The following is a 21,824-nucleotide window of genomic DNA, read 5'->3' on the forward strand; positions in this document are numbered from 1 at the left end:
TATATATATATATATATATATATATATATATATATATATATATATATATATATATATATATATATACATATATATATATATATATATATATATATATATATATATATATATATATATATATATATATATATATATATATATATATATATATATAATATGCTATGAAGTGAATGATAATCTTTGCTGCAGTTTCGTATTCGTTAGCAATTCTGTACGCTTGTTTATTTGCGTTAACATACACTGCTAGAGAATTTGCTGACTACTTGATTTCTCGTTGAAAGTGAGCGCTGGGATATCAACAGCGGGATATACATATATGACACGATAAACATAAGGATAATGATGAATTACGATAGGACAGATGTGGTGTTTGTGGTAGAAAAAAGTGCATGTATGAAGCGATATCTACCGGAACTGCTGGAGGCATATATCATTCCAACTGTTTCGTAAGTTTTGTAAATTGACGGAAAATATTGTATGCTTTCTTTCACGTTATTTTGCCAGCAACTGCAACAAATACATTATAGGCACTGATAGGTCAAATTTCATAATGCTGATAAGTTTTATTTTTCTTTTGGGTTGCTTTATCTTATTTAAGATTGAGGTAGCCTACGAGGCCTGTATTCCTGGCACCCCAGAAGATTGTCGCCCAGCAGGCCAATGTGTTAAGACATTGATTTATAAGAAAGAGAAGCAATCCAGGCTAATGTTATCCCTCACCTCATCTAATCCATCCTAGAGTAAGGTTTAAAGAGAGGTGAGTTTGAAGATTACGTTTTGAACATTGGTCTGGACTGCTCTCTTTGCATACTATCTTTTGTTGCGACTACTCTTTGGGGCGCAGGTAGCATTTTGGTCTGTCCTGGGCCCGCATGAAAATCGATCAATTATAGTTAATGATTTGGTAATTGTCTAGAATATTATTGCACTATTATGAACCTTTAATATTGGCTGATTTGTGCCATAGTCCTGGTATAGCGTTTTGAGAGAACTATAACAGTTGCGGAGCATGATTTGCATCATTATATATTATTGAAGGATATTGAATAAGATAATTGTTCTTTATATCAATAAAAACTCTGTAGGTAATTAATGTAAAGTTAGATATTACATTTGCAAGATACCAACACAACTTCCATAAACTTAATTATTAGCTAGAATAATAGATTAGACATACCAACATTATATTCATTTCATGCTGGTGATTGTTTGGCTGCCCGCTGTGTCATCTGTATGTTGATATCAGTTGCCACATTGGTGATGCATTTTCATGAGTGAGATTGGAATATTTCAGCATGAATATTGAATATTATAATAGATATTGACTGCAAGGGAGTTTAGGTGAAGTTTTCGTATGTTCTGTTGATTTTTTCATTTGGATAACCTACTTTTACATTAAAGAATTCCACAGTATCCTTAAACTACTACTTTTGTCATACCCTGAAAGTATTCTGTAATCATACTGAATTTCTTGTAAATAAAGCTCCTAAAGCATTAGTAGCCATATCTCATAGTTTGTTTTGATGCAGAGTCAAGATAGACTTTTAACAAAGATTTTGTTCAGCAAGGACATTGTAATGGTTAGAGATAAGAATAACATTATGCTTTTAGTAGTGAGATAGGATAGGGGAGTGGTGGGTTAGGATAGGGGAGTGGGGGGGTTAAACAGTGTAAATGTAGATGGACTGATAGATAGAAGTTTAGTGTACCTTCACATTGAAAGTAGGTTTGGTTATTGAGTGAGCGAGGAGAACCGGGAGACCAAATTCGAGGTGGAAAGATGGAGTGAGAAAGATTATGAGTGATCAGGGCCTTAACATGCAGGAAAGTGAAATGCATGCTGGGAATAGATAAAGGTGAGTGAGTATGAATATATATATATAGAGGAGGAAGAGACACGTGCAAGGAATAGAGTGAATTGGAATGGTATATATACCGGGGTCGACATGCTGTCAGTGTACTGAACCAGGGCATGTGAAATGTCTAGGGTAAACCATGGAAAGGTCTATAGGGACTGGATGTGTGTAGGGAGCTGTGGTTTCGGTGCATTACACATGACAGCTAGAGACTGATTGTGAACAAATGTGGCCTTTTTTTGTCCGCTTTCTTGGCACTACCCGTGGGGTGGGGTAGCGCCAGATATGGATGAAGGCAAGCATGAATATGTACATATATATATATATATATATATATATATATATATATATATATATATATATATATATGTCTTTGTATGTGTATGTATATGTGTATATGTTGATATGTATACGTATGTGCATACATGGGCATTTATGTATGTATATATATATGTATATGAGTGGATGGGCCATTCTTCGTCTGTTTCATGGCGCTACCTAACTGATGTGGGAAACAGCGATTAAGTATAATAAATAGATGAATATATATATGTATATATATAAACTTTAGGGATGTGGTAGTGGTCTCAGGTTTCAGTGCATTATACAAGATAGATAGAGAGTGGATGTAAGTGAATGAGACTACTGGTTTTGTCTGTACCTTGTGCTACATTGCTAAAGTGGGAGATAATAAATGAGTGGAAAAAAAAAATTTTGCTCAAGAGTGAATGCTCAAAGGTATCTGAATTAGTAAAATTTTCTAGAAATATCTGTTCAGATTTATGTCATAGATTTGTTATTAATTGTTGGTGTGTGCCAGGAAAGAGTACACTTTAAATCTATCAACAACAAATAAACCATGGAAGGCTTTGAAAGTTTAAATGTAAGTGTGCATTGGTTGAAGAAAATGAGAAAATATGATTTTTTTTCTTGTCATTGCAGGCTCTTTGGAGGTGGTCTTTCTGAGGAATCAGATGTTTTTTTCACGCAGGTAGGAGCAGAGTTTTCAGTTTGGTATTTTTAAAGAAATTTATTGATGCTGCTTCATTTCATGATATTAACCCAGTGAGTGAGATTTCACTTGATATTTAGTATATACCCCCTAAACAAGGTACTTTTTAATGAATTTTAAAAATTTCTTTTTTTCTTTCTATTTGAAACTGCAGAAGTTGGGGACGAGTTTGGAGAAGTGTGTGAAAGGAGAAAGTTGAGAGTAAATGTGAATAAGAGTAAGGTTATTAGGTTCAATAGGGTTGAGGGACAAGTTGATTGAGATGTAAATTTGAATGTAAGTTTGTGGGGCCTGGATGTGGAAAGGGAGAAGTGGTTTCGGTGCATTACATATGACAGCTAGAGACTGAGTATGAATGAATGTAGCCTTTGTTGTTTTTTCCTAGCGCTACATTCTTCATTCACGTGAGGAGGGAGGCGCCATTTCATGTGTGGTGGGGTGGCCATGGGAATGGATGAAGGCAGTTAGTATGAATATGTACATGTGTATATATGTATATGTCTGTGTATGTATATGAATGTATACATTGAAATGTATAGGTATGTATATGTGCGTGTGTGGGCATTTACGTATATACATGTGTATATGGGTGGGTTGGGCCATTCTTTTGTCTGTTTCCTGGTGCTACCTCGCTAATGCAGGAGATAGTGACTAAGTATAATAAGTAATAGAATATATATATATATATATATATATATATATATATATATATATATATATATATATATATTATATATATATATATATATATATATATATATATATATATATATATATATATATATATATATATATATATTTTTTTTTTTTTCATTCATTTCAAGCTAGAAGTTTCAGTTTTCTAAATTGTTTCTTACATTTTTCATATGTATATATATGTATGTGTGTGTGTGTGTATATGTGCGTATGTATGTGTATGTGTGTGTATGTGTATATGTATATATATATGTATATTATCCCTGGGGATAGGGGTGAAAGAATACTTCCCACGTATTCCTCGTGTGTCGTAGAAAGCGACTAGAGGGGACGGGAGCGGGGTGCCAGAAATCCTCCCCTCCTTGTATTAACTTTCTAAAATGGGAAACAGAAGAAGGAGTCACGCGGGGAGTGCTCATCCTCCTCGAAGGCTCAGAGTGGGGTGCCTAAATGTGTGTGGATGTAACCAAGATGTGAAAAAAGGAGAGATAGGTAGTATGTTTGAGGAAAGGAACCTGGATGTTTTGGCTCTGAGTGAAACGAAGCTCAAGGGTAAAGGGGAAGAGTGGTTTGGGAATGTCTGGGGAGTAAAGTCAGGGGTTAGTGAGAGGACAAGAGCAAGGGAAGGAGTAGCAATACTCCTGAAACAGGAGTTGTGGGAGTATGTGATAGAGTGTAAGAAAGTAAATTCTCGATTAATATGGGTAAAACTGAAAGTTGATGGAGAGAGGTGGGTGATTATTGGTGCATATGCCTGGTTTAAATAATACCTGGTTTAAAAAGCGAGATATACATAAGTATACTTATGTAAGGAGGAGAGATGGCCAGAGAGTGTTATTGGATTACGTGTGAATTGACAGGCGTGCGAAAGAGAGACTTTTGGATGTTAATGTGCTGAGAGGTGCAACTGGAGGGATGTCTGATCATTATCTTGTGGAGGCTAAGGTGAAGATTTGTATGGGTTTTCAGAAAAGAAGAGTGAATGTTGGGGTGAAGAGGGTGGTGAGAGTAAGTGAGCTTGAGAAGGAGACCTGTGTGAGGAAGTACCAGGAGAGACTGAGTACAGAATGGAAAAAGGTGAGAACAATGGAAGCAAGGGGAGTGGGGAGGAATGGGATGTATTTAGGGAATCAGTGATGGATTGCGCAAAAGATGCTTGTGGCATGAGAAGAGTGGGAGGTGGGTTGATTAGAAAGGGTAGTGAGTGGTGGGATGAAGAAGTAAGAGTATTAGTGAAAGAGAAGAGAGAGGCATTTGGACGATTTTTGCAGGGAAAAAATGCAATTGAGTGGGAGATGTATAAAAGAAAGAGACAGGAGGTCAAGAGAAAGGTGCAAGAGGTGAAAAAAAGGGCAAATGAGAGTTGGGGTGAGAGAGTATCATTAAATTTTAGGGAGAATAAAAAGATGTTCTGGAAGGAGGTAAATAAAGTGCGTAAGACAAGGGAGCAAATGGGAACTTCAGTGAAGGGCGCAAATGGGGAGGTGATAACAAGTAGTGGTGATGTGAGAAGGAGATGGAGTGAGTATTTTGAAGGTTTGTTGAATGTGTTTGATGATAGAGTGGCAGATATAGGGTGTTTTGGTCGAGGTGGTGTGCAAAGTGAGAGGGTTAGGGAAAATGATTTGGTAAACAGAGAAGAGGTAGTGAAAGCTTTGCGGAAGATGAAAGCCGGCAAGGCAGCAGGTTTGGATGGTATTGCAGTGGAATTTATTAAAAAAGGGAGTGACTGTATTGTTGACTGGTTGGTAAGGTTATTTAATGTATGTATGACTCATGGTGAGGTGCCTGAGGATTGGCAGAATGCGTGCATAGTGCCATTGTACAAAGGCAAAGGGGATAAGAGTGAGTGCTCAAATTACAGAGGTATAAGTTTGTTGAGTATTCCTGGTAAATTATATGGGAGGGTATTGATTGAGAGGGTGAAGGCATGTACAGAACATCAGATTGGGGAAGAGCAGTGTGGTTTCAGAAGTGGTAGAGGATGTGTGGATCAGGTGTTTGCTTTGAAGAATGTATGTGAGAAATACTTAGAAAAGCAAATGGATTTGTATGTAGCATTTATGGATCTGGAGAAGGCATATGATAGAGTTGATAGAGATGCTCTGTGGAAGGTATTAAGAATATATGGTGTGGGAGGAAAGTTGTTAGAAGCAGTGAAAAGTTTTTATCGAGGATGTAAGGCATGTGTACGTGTAGGAAGAGAGGAAAGTGATTGGTTCTCAGTGAATGTAGGTTTGCGGCAGGGGTGTGTGATGTTTCCATGGTTGTTTAATTTTTTTATGGATGGGGTTGTTAAGGAGGTAAATGCAAGAGTTTTGGAAAGAGGGGCAAGTATGAAGTCTGTTGGGGATGAGAGAGCTTGGGAAGTGAGTCAGTTGTTGTTCGCTGATGATACAGCGCTGGTGGCTGATTCATGTGAGAAACTGTAGAAGCTGGTGACTGAGTTTGCTAAAGTGTGTGGAAGAAGAAAGTTAAGAGTAAATGTGAATAAGAGCAAGGTTATTAGGTACAGTAGGGTTGAGGGTCAAGTCAATTGGGAGGTGAGTTTGAATGGAGAAAAACTGGAGGAAGTGAAGTGTTTTAGATATCTGGGAGTGGATCTGGCAGCGGATGGAACCATGGAAGCGGAAGTGGATCATAGGGTGGGGGAGGGGGCGAAAATTCTGGGGGACTTGAAGAATGTGTGGAAGTCGAGAACATTATCTCGGAAAGCAAAAATGGGTATGTTTGAAGGAATAGTGGTTCCAACAATGTTGTATGGTTGTGAGGCGTGGGCTATGGATAGAGTTGTGCGCAGGAGGATGGATGTGCTGGAAATGAGATGTTTGAGGACAATGTGTGGTGTGAGGTGGTTTGATCGAGTGAGTAACGTAAGGGTAAGAGAGATGTGTGGAAATAAAAAGAGCGTGGTTGAGAGAGCAGAAGAGGGTGTTTTGAAGTGGTTTGGGCACATGGAGAGAATGAGTGAGGAAAGATTGACCAAGAGGATATATGTGTCGGAGGTGGAGGGAACGAGGAGAAGAGGGAGACCAAATTGGAGGTGGAAAGATGGAGTGAAAAAGATTTTGTGTGATCGGGGCCTGAACATGCAGGAGGGTGAAAGGAGGGCAAGGAATAGAGTGAATTGGAGCGATGTGGTATACCGGGGTTGACGTGCTGTCAGTGGATTGAATCAAGGCATGTGAAGCGTCTGGGGTAAACCATGGAAAGCTGTGTAGGTATGTATATTTGCGTGTGTGGACGTATGTATATACATGTGTATGGGGGGGGGTTGGGCCATTTCTTTCGTCTGTTTCCTTGCGCTGCCTCGCAAACGCGGGAGACAGCGACAAAGTATAAAAAAAAATATATATATATATATATATATATATATATATATATATATATTTTTTTTTTTTTTTTTTTTTTTTTTTATATATATATATATTGAATAAATTGTACATTTCCTTTTCCATAGCCAGAGGTTGAACCATTATGTGACATTCATTTTTTTCATTCATTTCAAGCTAAAAGTTTGTTTTCTAAATTGTTTCTTACATTTTTCATATGTATATATATGTATGTGTGTGTGTGTGTGCGTGTGTGTGTGTATGTGTGCGTGTGTGTATATGTATATATATATGTATATTATCCCTGGGGATAGGGGTGAAAGAATACTTCCCACGTATTCCTCGCGTGTCGTAGAAAGCGACTAGAGGGGACGGGAGCGGGGGGCCGGAAATCCTCCCCTCCTTGTATTAACTTTCTAAAATGGGAAACAGAAGAAGGAGTCACGCGGGGAGTGATCATCCTCCTCGAAGGCTCAGAGTGGGGTGCCTAAATGTGTGTGGATGTAACCAAGATGTGAAAAAAGGAGAGATAGGTAGTATGTTTGAGGAAAGGAACCTGGATGTTTTGGCTCTGAGTGAAACGAAGCTCAAGGGTAAAGGGGAAGAGTGGTTTGGAAATGTCTGGGGAGTGAAGTCAGGGGTTAGTGAGAGGACAAGAGCAAGGGAAGGAGTAGCAATACTCCTGAAACAGGAGTTGTGGGAGTATGTGATAGAATGTAAGAAAGTAAATTCTCGATTAATATGGGTAAAATTGAAAGTTGATGGAGAGAGGTGGGTGATTATTGGTGCATATGCACCTGGGCATGAGAAGAAAGATCATGAGAGGCAAGTGTTTTGGGAGCAGCTGAATGAGTGTGTTAGCGGTTTTGATGCACGAGACCGGGTTATAGTGATGGGTGATTTGAATGCAAAGGTGAGTAATGTGGCAGTTGAGGGAATAATTGGTATGCATGGGGTGTTCAGTGTTGTAAATGGAAATGGTGAAGAGCTTGTAGATTTATGTGCTGAAAAAGGATTGATGATTGGGAATACCTGGTTTAAAAAGCGAGATATACATAAGTATACTTATGTAAGTAGGAGAGATGGCCAGAGAGCGTTATTGGATTACGTGTTAATTGACAGGCGTGCGAAAGAGAGACTTTTGGATGTTAATGTGCTGAGAGGTGCAACTGGAGGGATGTCTGATCATTATCTTGTGGAAGCTAAGGTGAAGATTAGTATGGGTTTTCAGAAAAGAGGAGTGAATGTTGGGGTGAAGAAGGTGGTGAGAGTAAGTGAGCTTGGGAAGGAGACCTGTGTGGGGAAGCACCAGGAGAGACTGTGTACAGAATGGAAAAAGGTGAGAACAATGGAAGTAAGGGGAGTGGGGGAGGAATGGGATGTATTTAGGGAATCAGTGATGGATTGCGCAAAAGATGCTTGTGGCATGAGAAGAGTGGGAGGTGGGCTGTTTAGAAAGGGTAGTGAGTGGTGGGATGAAGAAGTAAGAGTATTAGTGAAAGAGAAGAGAGAGGCATTTGGACGATTTTTGCAGGGAAAAAATGCAATTGAGTGGGAGAAGTATAAAAGAAAGAGACAGGAGGTCAAGAGAAAGGTGCAAGAGGTGAAAAAAAGGGCAAATGAGAGTTGGGGTGAGAGACTATCAGTAAATTTTAGGGAGAATAAAAAGATGTTCTGGAAGGAGGTAAATAGGGTGCGTAAGACAAGGGAGCAAATGGGAACTTCAGTGAAGGGCGTAAATGGGGAGGTGATAACAAGTAGTGGTGATGTGAGAAGGAGATGGAATGAGTATTTTGAAGGTTTGTTGAATGTGTCTGATGACAGAGTGGCAGATATAGGGTGTTTTGGTCGAGGTGGTGTGCAAAGTGAGAGGGTTAGGGAAAATGATTTGGTAAACAGAGAAGAGGTAGTAAAAGCTTTGCGGAAGATGAAAGCCGGCAAGGCAGCAGGTTTGGATGGTATTGCAGTGGAATTTATTAAAAAAGGGGGTGACTGTATTGTTGACTGGTTGGTAAGGTTATTTAATGTATGTATGACTCATGGTGAGGTGCCTGAGGATTGGCGGAATGCGTGCATAGTGCCATTGTACAAAGGCAAAGGGGATAAGAGTGAGTGCTCAAATTACAGAGGTATAAGTTTGTTGAGTATTCCTGGTAAATTATATGGGAGGGTATTGATTGAGAGGGTGAAGGCATGTACAGAGCATCAGATTGGGGAAGAGCAGTGCGGTTTCAGAAGTGGTAGAGGATGTGTGGATCAGGTGTTTGCTTTGAAGAATGTATGTGAGAAATACTTAGAAAAGCAAATGGATTTGTATGTAGCATTTATGGATCTGGAGAAGGCATATGATAGAGTTGATAGAGATGCTCTGTGGAAGGTATTAAGAATATATGGTGTGGGAGGCAAGTTGTTAGAAGCAGTGAAAAGTTTTTATCGAGGATGTAAGGCATGTGTACGTGTAGGAAGAGAGGAAAGTGATTGGTTCTCAGTGAATGTAGGTTTGCGGCAGGGGTGTGTGATGTCTCCATGGTTGTTTAATTTGTTTATGGATGGGGTTGTTAGGGAGGTAAATGCAAGAGTCCTGGAAAGAGGGGCAAGTATGAAGTCTGTTGGGGATGAGAGAGCTTGGGAAGTGAGTCAGTTGTTGTTCGCTGATGATACAGCGCTGGTGGCTGATTCATGTGAGAAAATGCAGAAGCTGGTGACTGAGTTTGGTAAAGTGTGTGGAAGAAGAAAGTTAAGAGTAAATGTGAATAAGAGCAAGGTTATTAGGTACAGTAGGGTTGAGGGTCAAGTCAATTGGGAGGTGAGTTTGAATGGAGAAAAACTGGAGGAAGTGAAGTGTTTTAGATATCTGGGAGTGGATCTGGCAGCGGATGGAACCATGGAAGCGGAAGTGGATCATAGGGTGGGGGAGGGGGCGAAAATTTTGGGAGCCTTGAAAAATGTGTGGAAGTCGAGAACATTATCTCGGAAAGCAAAAATGGGTATGTTTGAAGGAATAGTGGTTCCAACAATGTTGTATGGTTGCGAGGCGTGGGCTATGGATAGAGTTGTGCGCAGGAGGATGGATGTGCTGGAAATGAGATGTTTGAGGACAATGTGTGGTGTGAGGTGGTTTGATCGAGTAAGTAACGTAAGGGTAAGAGAGATGTGTGGAAATAAAAAGAGCGTGGTTGAGAGAGCAGAAGAGGGTGTTTTGAAATGGTTTGGGCACATGGAGAGAATGAGTGAGGAAAGATTGACCAAGAGGATATATGTGTCGGAGGTGGAGGGAACGAGGAGAAGAGGGAGACCAAATTGGAGGTGGAAAGATGGAGTGAAAAAGATTTTGTGTGATCGGGGCCTGAACATGCAGGAGGGTGAAAGGAGGGCAAGGAATAGAGTGAATTGGAGCGATGTGGTATACAGGGGTTGACGTGCTGTCAGTGGATTGAATCAAGGCATGTGAAGCGTCTGGGGTAAACCATGGAAAGCTGTGTAGGTATGTATATTTGCGTGTGTGGACGTGTGTATGTACATGTGTATGGGGGGGGTTGGGCCATTTCTTTCGTCTGTTTCCTTGCGCTACCTCGCAAACGCGGGAGACAGCGACAAAGTATAAAAAAAAAAAAAAAAAAAAAAAAAATATATATATATATATATATATATATATATATATATATATATATATATATATATATATTTATATATATATATATATTAATTTATTTTTTATTATGCTTAATCGCTGTTTACTGCATCATCGAGTTAGCGCCATGTATATATAAATGCCCATACATGGACATATACATATCAGCATGTACATCCATATGCATACACATACACAGACATATACAAATATATATACATGTACATATTCATACTTGCTTGCCTTTATCCATTCCTGTCGCTACCCTGTCAAACAGGAAATAGCATCACTGCCCCCCCACTTCAGCGAGGTAGTGCCAGGAAACCCAACAAAAAAAAGCCACATTTGTTCACACTCAATCTCTAGCTGTTATGTGTCATGGTGTCAGTATAATAAAACATTTCTTACTTGTGTGGGAGTTTATCAAATGAATGTTCATGCTGCTACACTGCCTGATATATGATATATCCATCTTCGTGATGTGACGTATATACATACCACTGTACAATCATGTAATTTCCAGTAATATGCATTCTGAATATACTACATCAGATGGTACTTTTGCATCCCAATTTTTATAAATAACATTAAAGATTCCAGCAAATTTGTCAGGCAGGATTATCTTTTGTAACACAATCAAACCCTCATGTCATTGCATCTGTTCATGGTAAACTATGTGAATCTTTTGTCACTTCATGCATTTTTTTCATATTTAATGTACATTGCTTTCATCTCAACAGAGTAGTGTTGTCCAGTATGCATCTGTCTTTTATGGCACTGAGTTATCACTTGTTGGATCATGGGGTCAGGTGGAATGCTTTGGTCCAACATGTTCAGAATCAGAGATTTTGAATTCTATCAAGAATGCCCGGTTAGTATTTTATTGTTATTTGACTTGTTGTCTTTAGAATATCAGTGTTTGCAGGTGAGAAATATTTCCTTAAACTGCCATGATGAATGATTTAATTTGGGAAATAATTTAATTTTTGATAATTAGTATGATTAACAACATTAAGATGCATGAAGTTTATGTAGTAGCATTGTAGTAGAAATTCTGGAAATATTGTTTGTAAGATTTGACTGATTATATTGCATTTAAGTGCAAGTACATTAATATTTGATGGGGGCTACCTTTTTATGAGCAGCATATCCATAGGGCTAGAGAATGAGGAGTTTTGAGGCGAAGAAAAAACTCTCATTGAGTTGATAGTGGAATATATTCAGGTTCTGCACTTGTAGTAATCATCAGTTTAGTCGTATGGTGACAGACCCAACTCCAGAGTGATGATATTATGAACTGCAAGATTGATATAAATTATGTTATGTGGAAAGCATCTTATTTTAAGCTGAGATAATTGAATGAAGCAGAATTCAAATGTACATAGGGTACAGTAATTATGAGTTATGAGGAGGTTGAACTTCAAATACTTTCTTTTCATTATTTGTATAGAAAAAGTGTTTTAGAAAAGAGATCATTAGTAGATTTTTGGTATATTTGAGAAAGTGCTGTTTTGAGTTCAGTAACTTACATTAGAAAATTATTGCAGCTATACATGTAAAAATTTGTCAAGACAAGCATTTATTCTGGATGGACTTCAGGCTGCTATCAACTTGTTTGAATCAATGAAGCAGTGTTACCCAACAGGAGAGAATGTCCAGCGATGTTGTATTCTGATAACACAGAGTACACCCATGAGCAATCCTTGGTCTCCTACAAATCCAGAGAAAGTACTTCTAGAAATCAAGAGGGTGAGTTTTGAATTTACTTTGCTGATACATATCTTTCATATTTGTCATTCAGATGATTAGCACTTGGTAAGAAAATCCTGCTATACAGCATTCTCTTCCAAATATTCAGATTTTTTTTACATATCTTAATCTGCAATATTTGCTGTTTATTCAAACAGGAGTTCACACTGTCTGAAAAGTTTTTATCAAGGATGTAAGGCATGTGTGCGAGTGAGAGGAGAGTGCGATCGGTTCCCAGTGAAGGTCGGTTTGCAGCAGGGGAGTATGATTGGCCCCATGGTTGTTTAATATGTTTATGGATGGGGTGGTTAGGGAGGTAAGTGCTAGAGTTTTAGAGAGAGTGACAAGTATGCAGTCTATTGGAGATGAGAGGGCCTGGGAAGTGTCAGTTTTTGTTCACCGATGATACAGCTCTGGTGGCTGATTCGAGTAAGAAACTGCAGAGGTTGGTGACTGAGTTGGAAAAGTGTGTGAAAGGAGAAAGTTGAGAGTATATGTGAATAAGAGCAAGGTTATTAGGTTCAGTAGGGTTGAGGGACAAGTTAATTAGGATGTAAGTTTGAATGGAGAAAAATTTGGAGGAAGTGAAGTGTTTTAGGTATCTGGGAGTGGACTTAGCAGCGAATGGAACCATGGAAGTGGAAGTGATTCACTGGCTGGGGGAGGGGGCAATGGTTCTGGGATCAATGAAGAATGTGTGGAAGGAGAGAACATTATCTAGCAGAGCAAAAATGGGTGTTTGAAGGAATAGGAGTTCCAACAATATTATATGGTTGTGAGGCATGAGCTATAGATAGGGGTGTATGGAGGAATGTGGATGTGTGGGAAATGAAATGTTTGAGGACAAATGTGATGTGGGGTGGTTTGATTAAGTAGGTAATGAAAGGGTAAGAGGGATGTGTGGAAATAAATAGAGTGTAGTTGAGAGAGCAGAAGAGGGTGTGTTGAAATGGTTTGGACATATGGAGAGAATGAGTGAGGAAAGATTGACAAAGAGGATATATGTGTCAGAGGTGGAAGGAACAGGGAGAAATGGGAGACTAAATTGGAGTTGGAAGGAAGAAGTGAAAAAGATTTTGAGCAATTGGGGCCTGAACATACAGGAGGGTGGGAGGCATGCAAGGAATAGAATGAATAGGAATGATGTGGTATATGAATTGGAATGATGTGGTATACCGGGGTCGATGTGCTGTGTATGTATTTATTTATATATATATGTATACGTTGAAATGTTTTGGTATGTATATGTGCATGCGTGGACGTGTATGTATGTATATACATGTGTATGTGGGTGGGTTAGGCCATTCTTTCGTCTGTTTCCTTGCGCTACCTCGCTATCGCGGGAGACAGCGACAAAGCAAAATGATAATAAAAAATATATGTATATGTACGAGTATGTATATGTATGTATATGCATATGTATGAGTGGATGGGCTGTTCTTCGTCTGTTTCCTGGTGCTACTTCGCTGATGCAGGATATGACAATCAAGTATAATAAAAAGAATATTAATGTATTATTCAGTTCATGCTGTACTATGTTTCACAGATATAGTCTGCTTCATCATGTGCAAACAGTTCATAAAGTTTTTAAATCGCAACACCAGTACACATGGAAATGAGCAGTAATCTTGGATAGATATAGATGATTTTTGTTTCAGACCAGTATCCAGCTGTCAGTTATATCTGCCCACAAGCTAGTGGAACTGTACCGTTTGTTTGATGCTGCTGGGGGCGACCACCAGGCTAACCCTAACAAGAATTATGCTAGTAAGCCACAGCATCTGGTTCTCCTCAGTGGTTACACGTAAGTCATCAAAAAGTTAACCCTCTGGTGAATTAATTTTTTGACTGGGAAAATCTGTTCAGTAAATGTAGGATTCTATTACTTTTCTCTTTTTAGATCTGTAAGAACAATGTGAAAGGCACACAAGATACAATTTCTTACTCGTAGCAGTATGTATTAATCTGGACTATGATACATTCATAGGCCACCTGGGGTTGAGTGCATAGGTCCAAATATTTCTTGCAGCAGTTAGTTCCCATTCATTCCAGCTGTTCTTATTTCTCCGAGGAGTTGATCAGTGAAATAGGTACCTAGGTTACACAAGGGTATATCTATCTATCTGTCTATATTTCTGATGCCTGTTCCCTCCAGGAACTTCCATTAAAGGGATGGCCACAGCAAAAGAGTCTCCACGTATTCTTGTCCTTACATGCCTCCCTCGGATACATTATTTTATGCATTCTTCTACCATTTCTCTGTTTAGTACTCTTCAGCTGTATTTCGCCATGTCACAGATAGTCTTCCTCTCACACCAACCCTCTTTAATCGTACTGACACACATGCCCAAGCCACCTCAAAGTATTACATTTCTCCCATTCTACTACTCCACAAATCATTCTCTTTTCATACCCTGCCCTACCAAATCTCTCATACACCCCCTTATTTCTTTCTTCGTTCCCTCTAGTCATGCCAGATGCTCCCCTCAAATAGCTCATTTCCACAGCCCGTGCTCTTGACTTCCTTAATCATCCAGTGTTCATGTTTCAGCTGAATAGATCAGGGTCTGGAGGACCATTCTGTCCCTTGATCCTTTCTTTACTTCCATATATACAACTTCATTTTGTTGTTAAGGGACTGACTCTTCTACCCTGCACTGGTCTCTCCCTTGTTTCTCCCTCTATATCACTAAACTTATCCAAAAATCCTCACTTGGCCCCCTTTTCCTTCTTTTGGAAAATTAAAAATGGAAGGGGAGGATTTCCAGCCCCCTGCTCCCTCCCTTTTTAGTCACCTGCTATGACACGCAAGGAATATGTGGGAAGTATTCTTTCTCCCCTGTCCCCAGGGATAATATATAGGGGAGAAAGAATACTTCTCATATATTCCCTGCGTGTCATAGAAGGCAACTAAAAGGGGAGGGAGCGGGAGGGCAGGAAATCCTTCCCTTTCATTTTTGATTTTCCAAAAGAAGGAACAGAGAAGGGGGCCAAGTGAGGATATTTAGATAAGTTTAGTGATATAGAGGGAGAGACAAGGGAGAGACCAGTGCAGGGTAGAAGAGTCAGTCCCTTAACAACAAAATGAAGTTGTATATATGGAAGTGAAGACAGGATCAAAAAAAAGGAACAGAGAAGGGGGCCAAGTGAGGATATTCCCTTTAAGGCTCAGTCCTCTGTTCTTAATGCTACCTCGCTAATGCAGGAAATGGCGAGTGTGTATGAGAAAAATGGATTGAATTCAGTGGATTGAACCAGGGCGTGTGAAGCGTCTGGGGTAAACCATGGAAAGTTTTGTGGGGCCTTGAAGTGGAAAGGGAGCTGTGGTTTCGGTGCATTACATATGACAGCTAGAGACTGAATGTGAACGAATGCGGCCTTTGTTGTCTTTTCCTAGTGCTACCTTGCACGCATGCGGGGGGTGGGGGGTGCCATGTACATGTGTATATATGTATATGTCTGTGTATGTATATGTATGTATACGTTGAAATATATAGGTATGCTTATGTGCGTGTGTGGGTGTGTATGTAAATACATGTGTATGTGGGTGGGTTTGGGCCATTCTTTCGGTCTGTTTCCTTGCGCAACCTCGCTGATATGGGAGACAGCGACAAAGTATAATAATCATAATGAAATATATATTGGGTATATATATTGAAAACCGGCAAGACAGCAGGTTTGGATGGTATTGCAGTGGAATTTATTAAAAAAGGGGGTGACTGTATTGTTGACTGGTTGGTAAGGTTATTTAATGTATGTATGATTCATGGTGAGGTGCCTGAGGATTGGCGGAATGCTTGCATAGTGCCATTGTACAAAGGCAAAGGGGATAAGAGTGAGTGCTCAAATTACAGAGGTATAAGTTTGTTTATGGATGGGGTTGTAAGGGAGGTAAATGCAAGAGTCCTGGAAAGAGGGGCAAGTATGAAGTCTGTTGGGGATGAGAGAGCTTGGGAAGTGAGTCAGTTGTTGTTCGCTGATGATACAGCGCTGGTGGCTGATTCATGTGAGAAACTGCAGAAGCTGGTGACTGAGTTTGGTAAAGTGTGTGGAAGAAGAAAGTTGAGAGTAAATGTGAATAAGAGCAAGGTTATTAGGTACAGTAGGGGTGAGGGTCAAGTCAATTGGGAGGTGAGTTTGAATGGGGAAAAACTGGAGGAAGTGAAGTGTTTTAGATATCTGGGAGTGGATCTGTCAGCGGATGGAACCATGGAAGCGGAAGTGGATCATAGGGTGGGGGAGGGGGCGAAAATTTTGGGAGCCTTGAAAAATGTGTGGAAGTCGAGAACATTATCTCGGAAAGCAAAAATGGGTATGTTTGAGGGAATAGTGGTTCCAACAATGTTGTATGGTTGCGAGGCGTGGGCTATGGATAGAGATGTGCGCAGGAGGATGGATGTGCTGGAAATGAGATGTTTGAGGACAATGTGTGGTGTGAGGTGGTTTGATCGAGTAAGTAACGTAAGGGTAAGAGAGATGTGTGGAAATAAAAAGAGCGTGGTTGAGAGAGCAGAAGAGGGTGTTTTGAAATGGTTTGGGCACCTGGAGAGAATGAGTGAGGAGAGATTGACCAAGAGGATATATGTGTCGGAGGTGGAGGGAACGAGGAGAAGAGGGAGACCAAATTGGAGGTGGAAAGATGGAGTGAAAAAGATTTTGTGTGATCGGGGCCTGAACATGCAGGAGGGTGAAAGGAGGGCAAGGAATAGAGTGAATTGGAGTCATGTGGTATACAGGGGTTGACGTGCTGTCAGTGGATTGAATCAAGGCATGTGAAGCGTCTGGGGTAAACCATGGAAAGCTGTGTAGGTATGTATATTTGCGTGTGTGGACGTGTGTATGTACATGTGTATGGGGGGGGGGTTGGGCCATTTCTTTCGTCTGTTTCCTTGCGCTACCTCGCAAACGCGGGAGACAGCGACAAAGTATAAAAAAAAAAAAAAAAAAAAAAAAAAAAAAAAAAAAAAAGTTTGTTGAGTATTCCTGGTAAATTATATGGGAGGGTATTGATTGAGAGGGTGAAGGCATGTACAGAGCATCAGATTGGGGAATAGCAGTGTGGTTTCAGAAGTGGTAGAGGATGTTTGGATCAGGTGTTTGCTTTGAAGAATGTATGTGAGAAATGCTAAGAAAAGCAAATGGATTTGTATGTAGCATTTATGGATCTGGAGAAGGCATATGATAGAGTTGATAGAGATGCTCTGTGGAAGGTATTAAGAATATATGGTGTGGGAGGCAAGTTGTTAGAAGCAGTGAAAAGTTTTTATCGAGGATGTAAGGCATGTGTACGTGTAGGAAGAGAGGAAAGTGATTGGTTCTCATTGAATGTAGGTTTGTGGCAGGGGTGTGTGATGTCTCCATGGTTGTTTAATTTGTTTATGGATGGGGTTGTTAGGGAGGTGAATGCAAGAGTTTTGGAAAGAGGGGCAAGTATGCAGTCTGTTGTGGATGAAAGAGCTTGGTAAGTGAGTCAGTTGTTGTTCACTGATGATACAGCACTGGTGGCTGGTTCATGTAAGAAACTGCAGAAGCTGGTGACTGAGTTTGGTAAAGTGTGTGAAAGAAGAAAGTTAAGAGTAAATGTGAATAAGAGCAAGATTATTAGGTACAGTAGGGTTGAGGGTCAAGTCAATTGGGAGGTAAGTTTGAATGGAGAAAAACTGGAGGAAGTAAAGTGTTTTAGATATCTGGGAGTGGATCTGGCAGCGGATGGAACCATGGAAGCGGAAGTGAATCATAGGGTGGGGGAGGGGGCGAAAATTCTGGGAGCCTTGAAGAATGCATGGAAGTCGAGAACATTATCTCGTAAAGCAAAAATGGGTATGTTTGAAGGAATAGTGGTTCCAACAATGTTGTATGGTTGCGAGACGTGGGCTATGGATAGAGTTGTGCGGAGGAGGGTGGATGTGCTGGAAATGAGATGTTTGAGGACAATATGTGGTGTGAGGTGGTTTGATCGAGTAAGTAATGTAAGGTAAGAGAGATGTGTGGAAATAAAAAGAGAGTGGTTGAGAGAGCAGAAGAGGGTGTTTTGAAATGGTTTTGTCACATGGAGAGAATGAGTGAGGAAAGATTGACGAAGAGAATATATGTGTTGGAGGTGGAGGGAACGAGGAGAAGTGGGAGACCAAATTGGAGGTGGAAAGATGGAGTGAAAAAGATTTTGAGTGATCGGGGCCTGAACATGCAGGAGGGTGAAAGGTGTGCAAGGAATAGAGTGAATTGGATCGATGTGGTATACCGTGGTTGACGTGCTGTCAATGGATTGAACCTGGGCATGTGAAGCGTCTGGGGTAAACCATGGAAAGTTGTGTGGGGCCTGGATGTGGAAAGGGAGCTGTGGTTTCGGTGCATTATTACATGACAGCTAGAGACTGAGTGTGAACGAATGGGGCCTTTGTTGTCTTTTCCTAGCGCTACCTCGCACACATGAGGGGGGAGGGGGTTGTTATTCCATGTGTGGCAGGGTGGCAATGGGAATAAATGAAGGCAGACAGTATGAATTAAGTACATGTGTATATATGTATATGTCTGTGTGTGTATATATATGTGTACATTGAGATGTATAGGTATGTATATTTGCGTGTGTGGACGTGTATGCATATACATGTGTATGTGGGTAGGTTGGGCCATTCTTTCGTCTGTTTCCTTGCGCTACCTCACTAATGCGGGAGACAGCCGGGCAGCCTTTAAATGTGTCACTATCAGGATGCTAACCGCTACACCATGGGAGTATTTTAAGTTGTTGTTTTATTGTTCAAGATTATTCATGGACTATGATGTGCATTGTTTATATTCTTAAAGAATGTATTGTTGTGATCAGTATAATGTCTATCTGTCCGTATATCATTCTATCTATGCTGCCACTCTATTGCAGTCATCTCCCACTCTTATTCTCATTATAAAAGCACATCTTTATATCTTTTTTAACAAGGTTCTTTCTTAATTTTGGGTTATGCCCTCTTGTTACTCTGTTCCTACATCACTCTAAGAACTGTTCACCATCCACATTATCAGTATGTTTTAAAAATATCAGTATGTTTTAAAAATGCAAAAGTTGTTATGAGGATACTTGTAATTTAGATCTCTTAATTTTGGTACCATCTCTTTTGCCTTCCTTTAGACTTTTTTTATTAGCTCTTTGTGCTTCTTTAGGCATGGGGACCAAACTTGGGAAGCATATTCTAATTTTGGTCTGATATAGGATATGAAGAACTTGCTAAGTATTTCCTTATCCATATACTTGAAAGCTATTTGCTCTTCTTTACCATTCTGCTAATATAGGATTTTGGTGACAGGTTAGGGATGATGTTGACTCCCAAGTTCTTTTCACACACAGAATTCAGAAGCTTACTTTCTACTAGATAATAATCTGTTCAGGCCTTCATTTGTTTTGTCCTATCCTCATTGCTTTACATTAGCTAGGAACTCCCATCAAGGGGATAGCCATGCAAAGTCTCCACTTATGCCTGTCCATACATGCCTCCCTCGCATACACCATTCTATCCATTCTTTCACCATTTGTCTCCTCCAGCATTCTTCCTTTCTATTTCCCCGTGTCACAGGTGGTTTTCCTCTCACACCAACCCCTTTGATTGTACTATCGTCTCATTGTAAACTCCCTGTCTTGCATTCTTTCCACATGCCCAAACCGCCTCAAAGTATTACATCTCACCATTTATATGACAACTCAGTTCGTTTCCTTTGCATTTCTTGCCATACCACATGTTTCATACAGCCCTTCTGCTTATGTTTTGCTTCTTTAATTTTAAAGTGGTGAGCCCTTTATTCCCATTTAAATCTCAGAAGTTGGGCGAGTATCTATTTTCTTTATCCTGGAGCCTTATTTTGTTAAGTTTCATTCTTGTAAAGCATCTTAATGTGATATGTCAGATATTTCATCTTATTCACCTACCTCTCTGCTGTGTTTTAGGGTTACTTTATGGTTTTATGACTAATCCTGCTGTTACCACATAGTTTATACAGGCAAGGCCTTTTCTTTTTTCCTTTACTTTACAGCCTTGTACATAGTTTTACCCATGTATAGTACGTTAGATTTCTCAGCTTTTTTGTATGTTTGTAGCTCGATGTCACACATCATACTTTGCTCATGATATAAAAGCATTATCAGACATGGCCTGTACAGATATTTTCAGTTTGCAGGAGCGAGCACTGAGTCCCTCTTTGATAAGCTACCCTCCAGCAACTAATGTGGCTACACCCCCAGCAGCATTTGGCACCCAGGGCCCTCCACAGGGAGTAGCAGTACCATCAGTTGGAGGTCCAGGACCTTCCCCCAACCCTCTTGTTCCTGGTGCTGCAACTCCCTCTCCAGGACCTGCAACAGCAGGTTCTCCAGCCCCACCACAACCTTCTCAGGGACAAGTGAGGGTTTGTCTGTCTGTTAATAATGGTGCTTGTAATTTTTTTTTCATCCATCGTATTCCTTACATGCTTTCTTACAACTTTAGCCTCCGGTTCTTTGCATGAAGAGCTTGTGAATATATTATGATTACCTAGAATGGCTTTTTTTCATTTTGTTAGGTAAATAAAGCCCACCTTCTGTATTGGTGTCAGTACTTGATATAGATTATGTATGGTGGAAGATGGGTTGGTCAAGATGATATGTAGTAGCCCAGTAAAATGATCAAGCAGACAAGTTAGACTACAGAAGAGATGGATTAATGCAATGATAATTGATTAGTGCTAGGGTTATATGAGATAAAGTTGTTAGAGGAATGATTTTGTGTATGATGTTGGCATGATGAATAAACTTGTTGGGCAAAGTGTGGAGGTTCATGTTGAACTTTAGTGTACTGAGCCTGGGTTGAAAATGTGTTTGAGTGGTCTTCAATGGGTGTATGCTCCTAATGCTTCTCATGAATATTGGGAATAGAATTAATGATGATAGATAGATATATAAATACCAGGAAAGTGAGAAATGTGCAGGAGTCTGGATGGTATGAAATAGGGAAAGGGGCAGCAAACAAATTATGGATGTTGTGCTTCAGTAGTATGCATTTGTGCATAGAATTGCTTTTGAAAGATTGGCAAGAACTGAGTAAGATTTTTGGAGTGAAGTTAGTTAAAAATCAAAGATGAGAGGAAGGATAAAAAGAATGTGTGTGTGTGTGTGTGTGTGTGTGTGTGTGTGTGTGTGTGTGTGTGTGTGTGTGTGTGTGCTTATAAAAATAGAGAGTATGGAGGACTGGAGGGAAGATTGCTATAGGATAGGATTTAGGGGAAGGCAATGTTGATGATTGGCAAGAAATCAGTCATCATTTATGCTTTAGACATAATGTGCATTAGTTGCTTTTCTCTACTGAAGGAAACCTGCTATCATATGTAATTTAGATAGAATTACATTTTTCTTCTAAGTTCTCTCTTTTGTGGTCTGTCCTGCGAGCACTGAGAGAACATCTCTTGGTATTATACCAGTTTGTTTATAGTTGGTGAGAAAGCTACAGCCTAATTCATCCTTTGTGACTGACTTGATGGTGTCTGTCGCTTTGGAAGGAATATGCTCTCAACCAATCAGCAAACACTAC

The 21,824-nt window shown here is 39.9% G+C and overlaps 1 protein-coding gene across 6 annotated transcripts in view; it reads left to right on the plus strand.

Moving 5' to 3' along the window:
- Positions 1–252: 252 nt before the first annotated feature.
- LOC139749043 (mediator of RNA polymerase II transcription subunit 25-like) overlaps positions 253–21,824 on the plus strand; it is a 70,443-nt gene continuing 48,871 nt past the window's right edge. For 5 of the 6 annotated variants that reach the window (XM_071662453.1, XM_071662457.1, XM_071662454.1 and 2 more), the window contains exons 1-6: positions 253–446; positions 2,799–2,847; positions 11,268–11,398; positions 12,075–12,276; positions 13,935–14,080; positions 20,433–20,661. In XM_071662453.1, the coding sequence (XP_071518554.1) occupies positions 340–446; positions 2,799–2,847; positions 11,268–11,398; positions 12,075–12,276; positions 13,935–14,080; positions 20,433–20,661 (864 nt within the window). In that variant the 5' untranslated portion in view covers positions 253–339. The remainder of the gene's footprint in view (positions 447–2,798; positions 2,848–11,267; positions 11,399–12,074; positions 12,277–13,934; positions 14,081–20,432; positions 20,662–21,824) is intronic. The other variant, XM_071662455.1, reaches the window with a different exon arrangement.

This window comes from Panulirus ornatus, chromosome 6 (assembly GCF_036320965.1).
Source record: "Panulirus ornatus isolate Po-2019 chromosome 6, ASM3632096v1, whole genome shotgun sequence".
Taxonomy (NCBI): domain Eukaryota; kingdom Metazoa; phylum Arthropoda; class Malacostraca; order Decapoda; family Palinuridae; genus Panulirus; species Panulirus ornatus.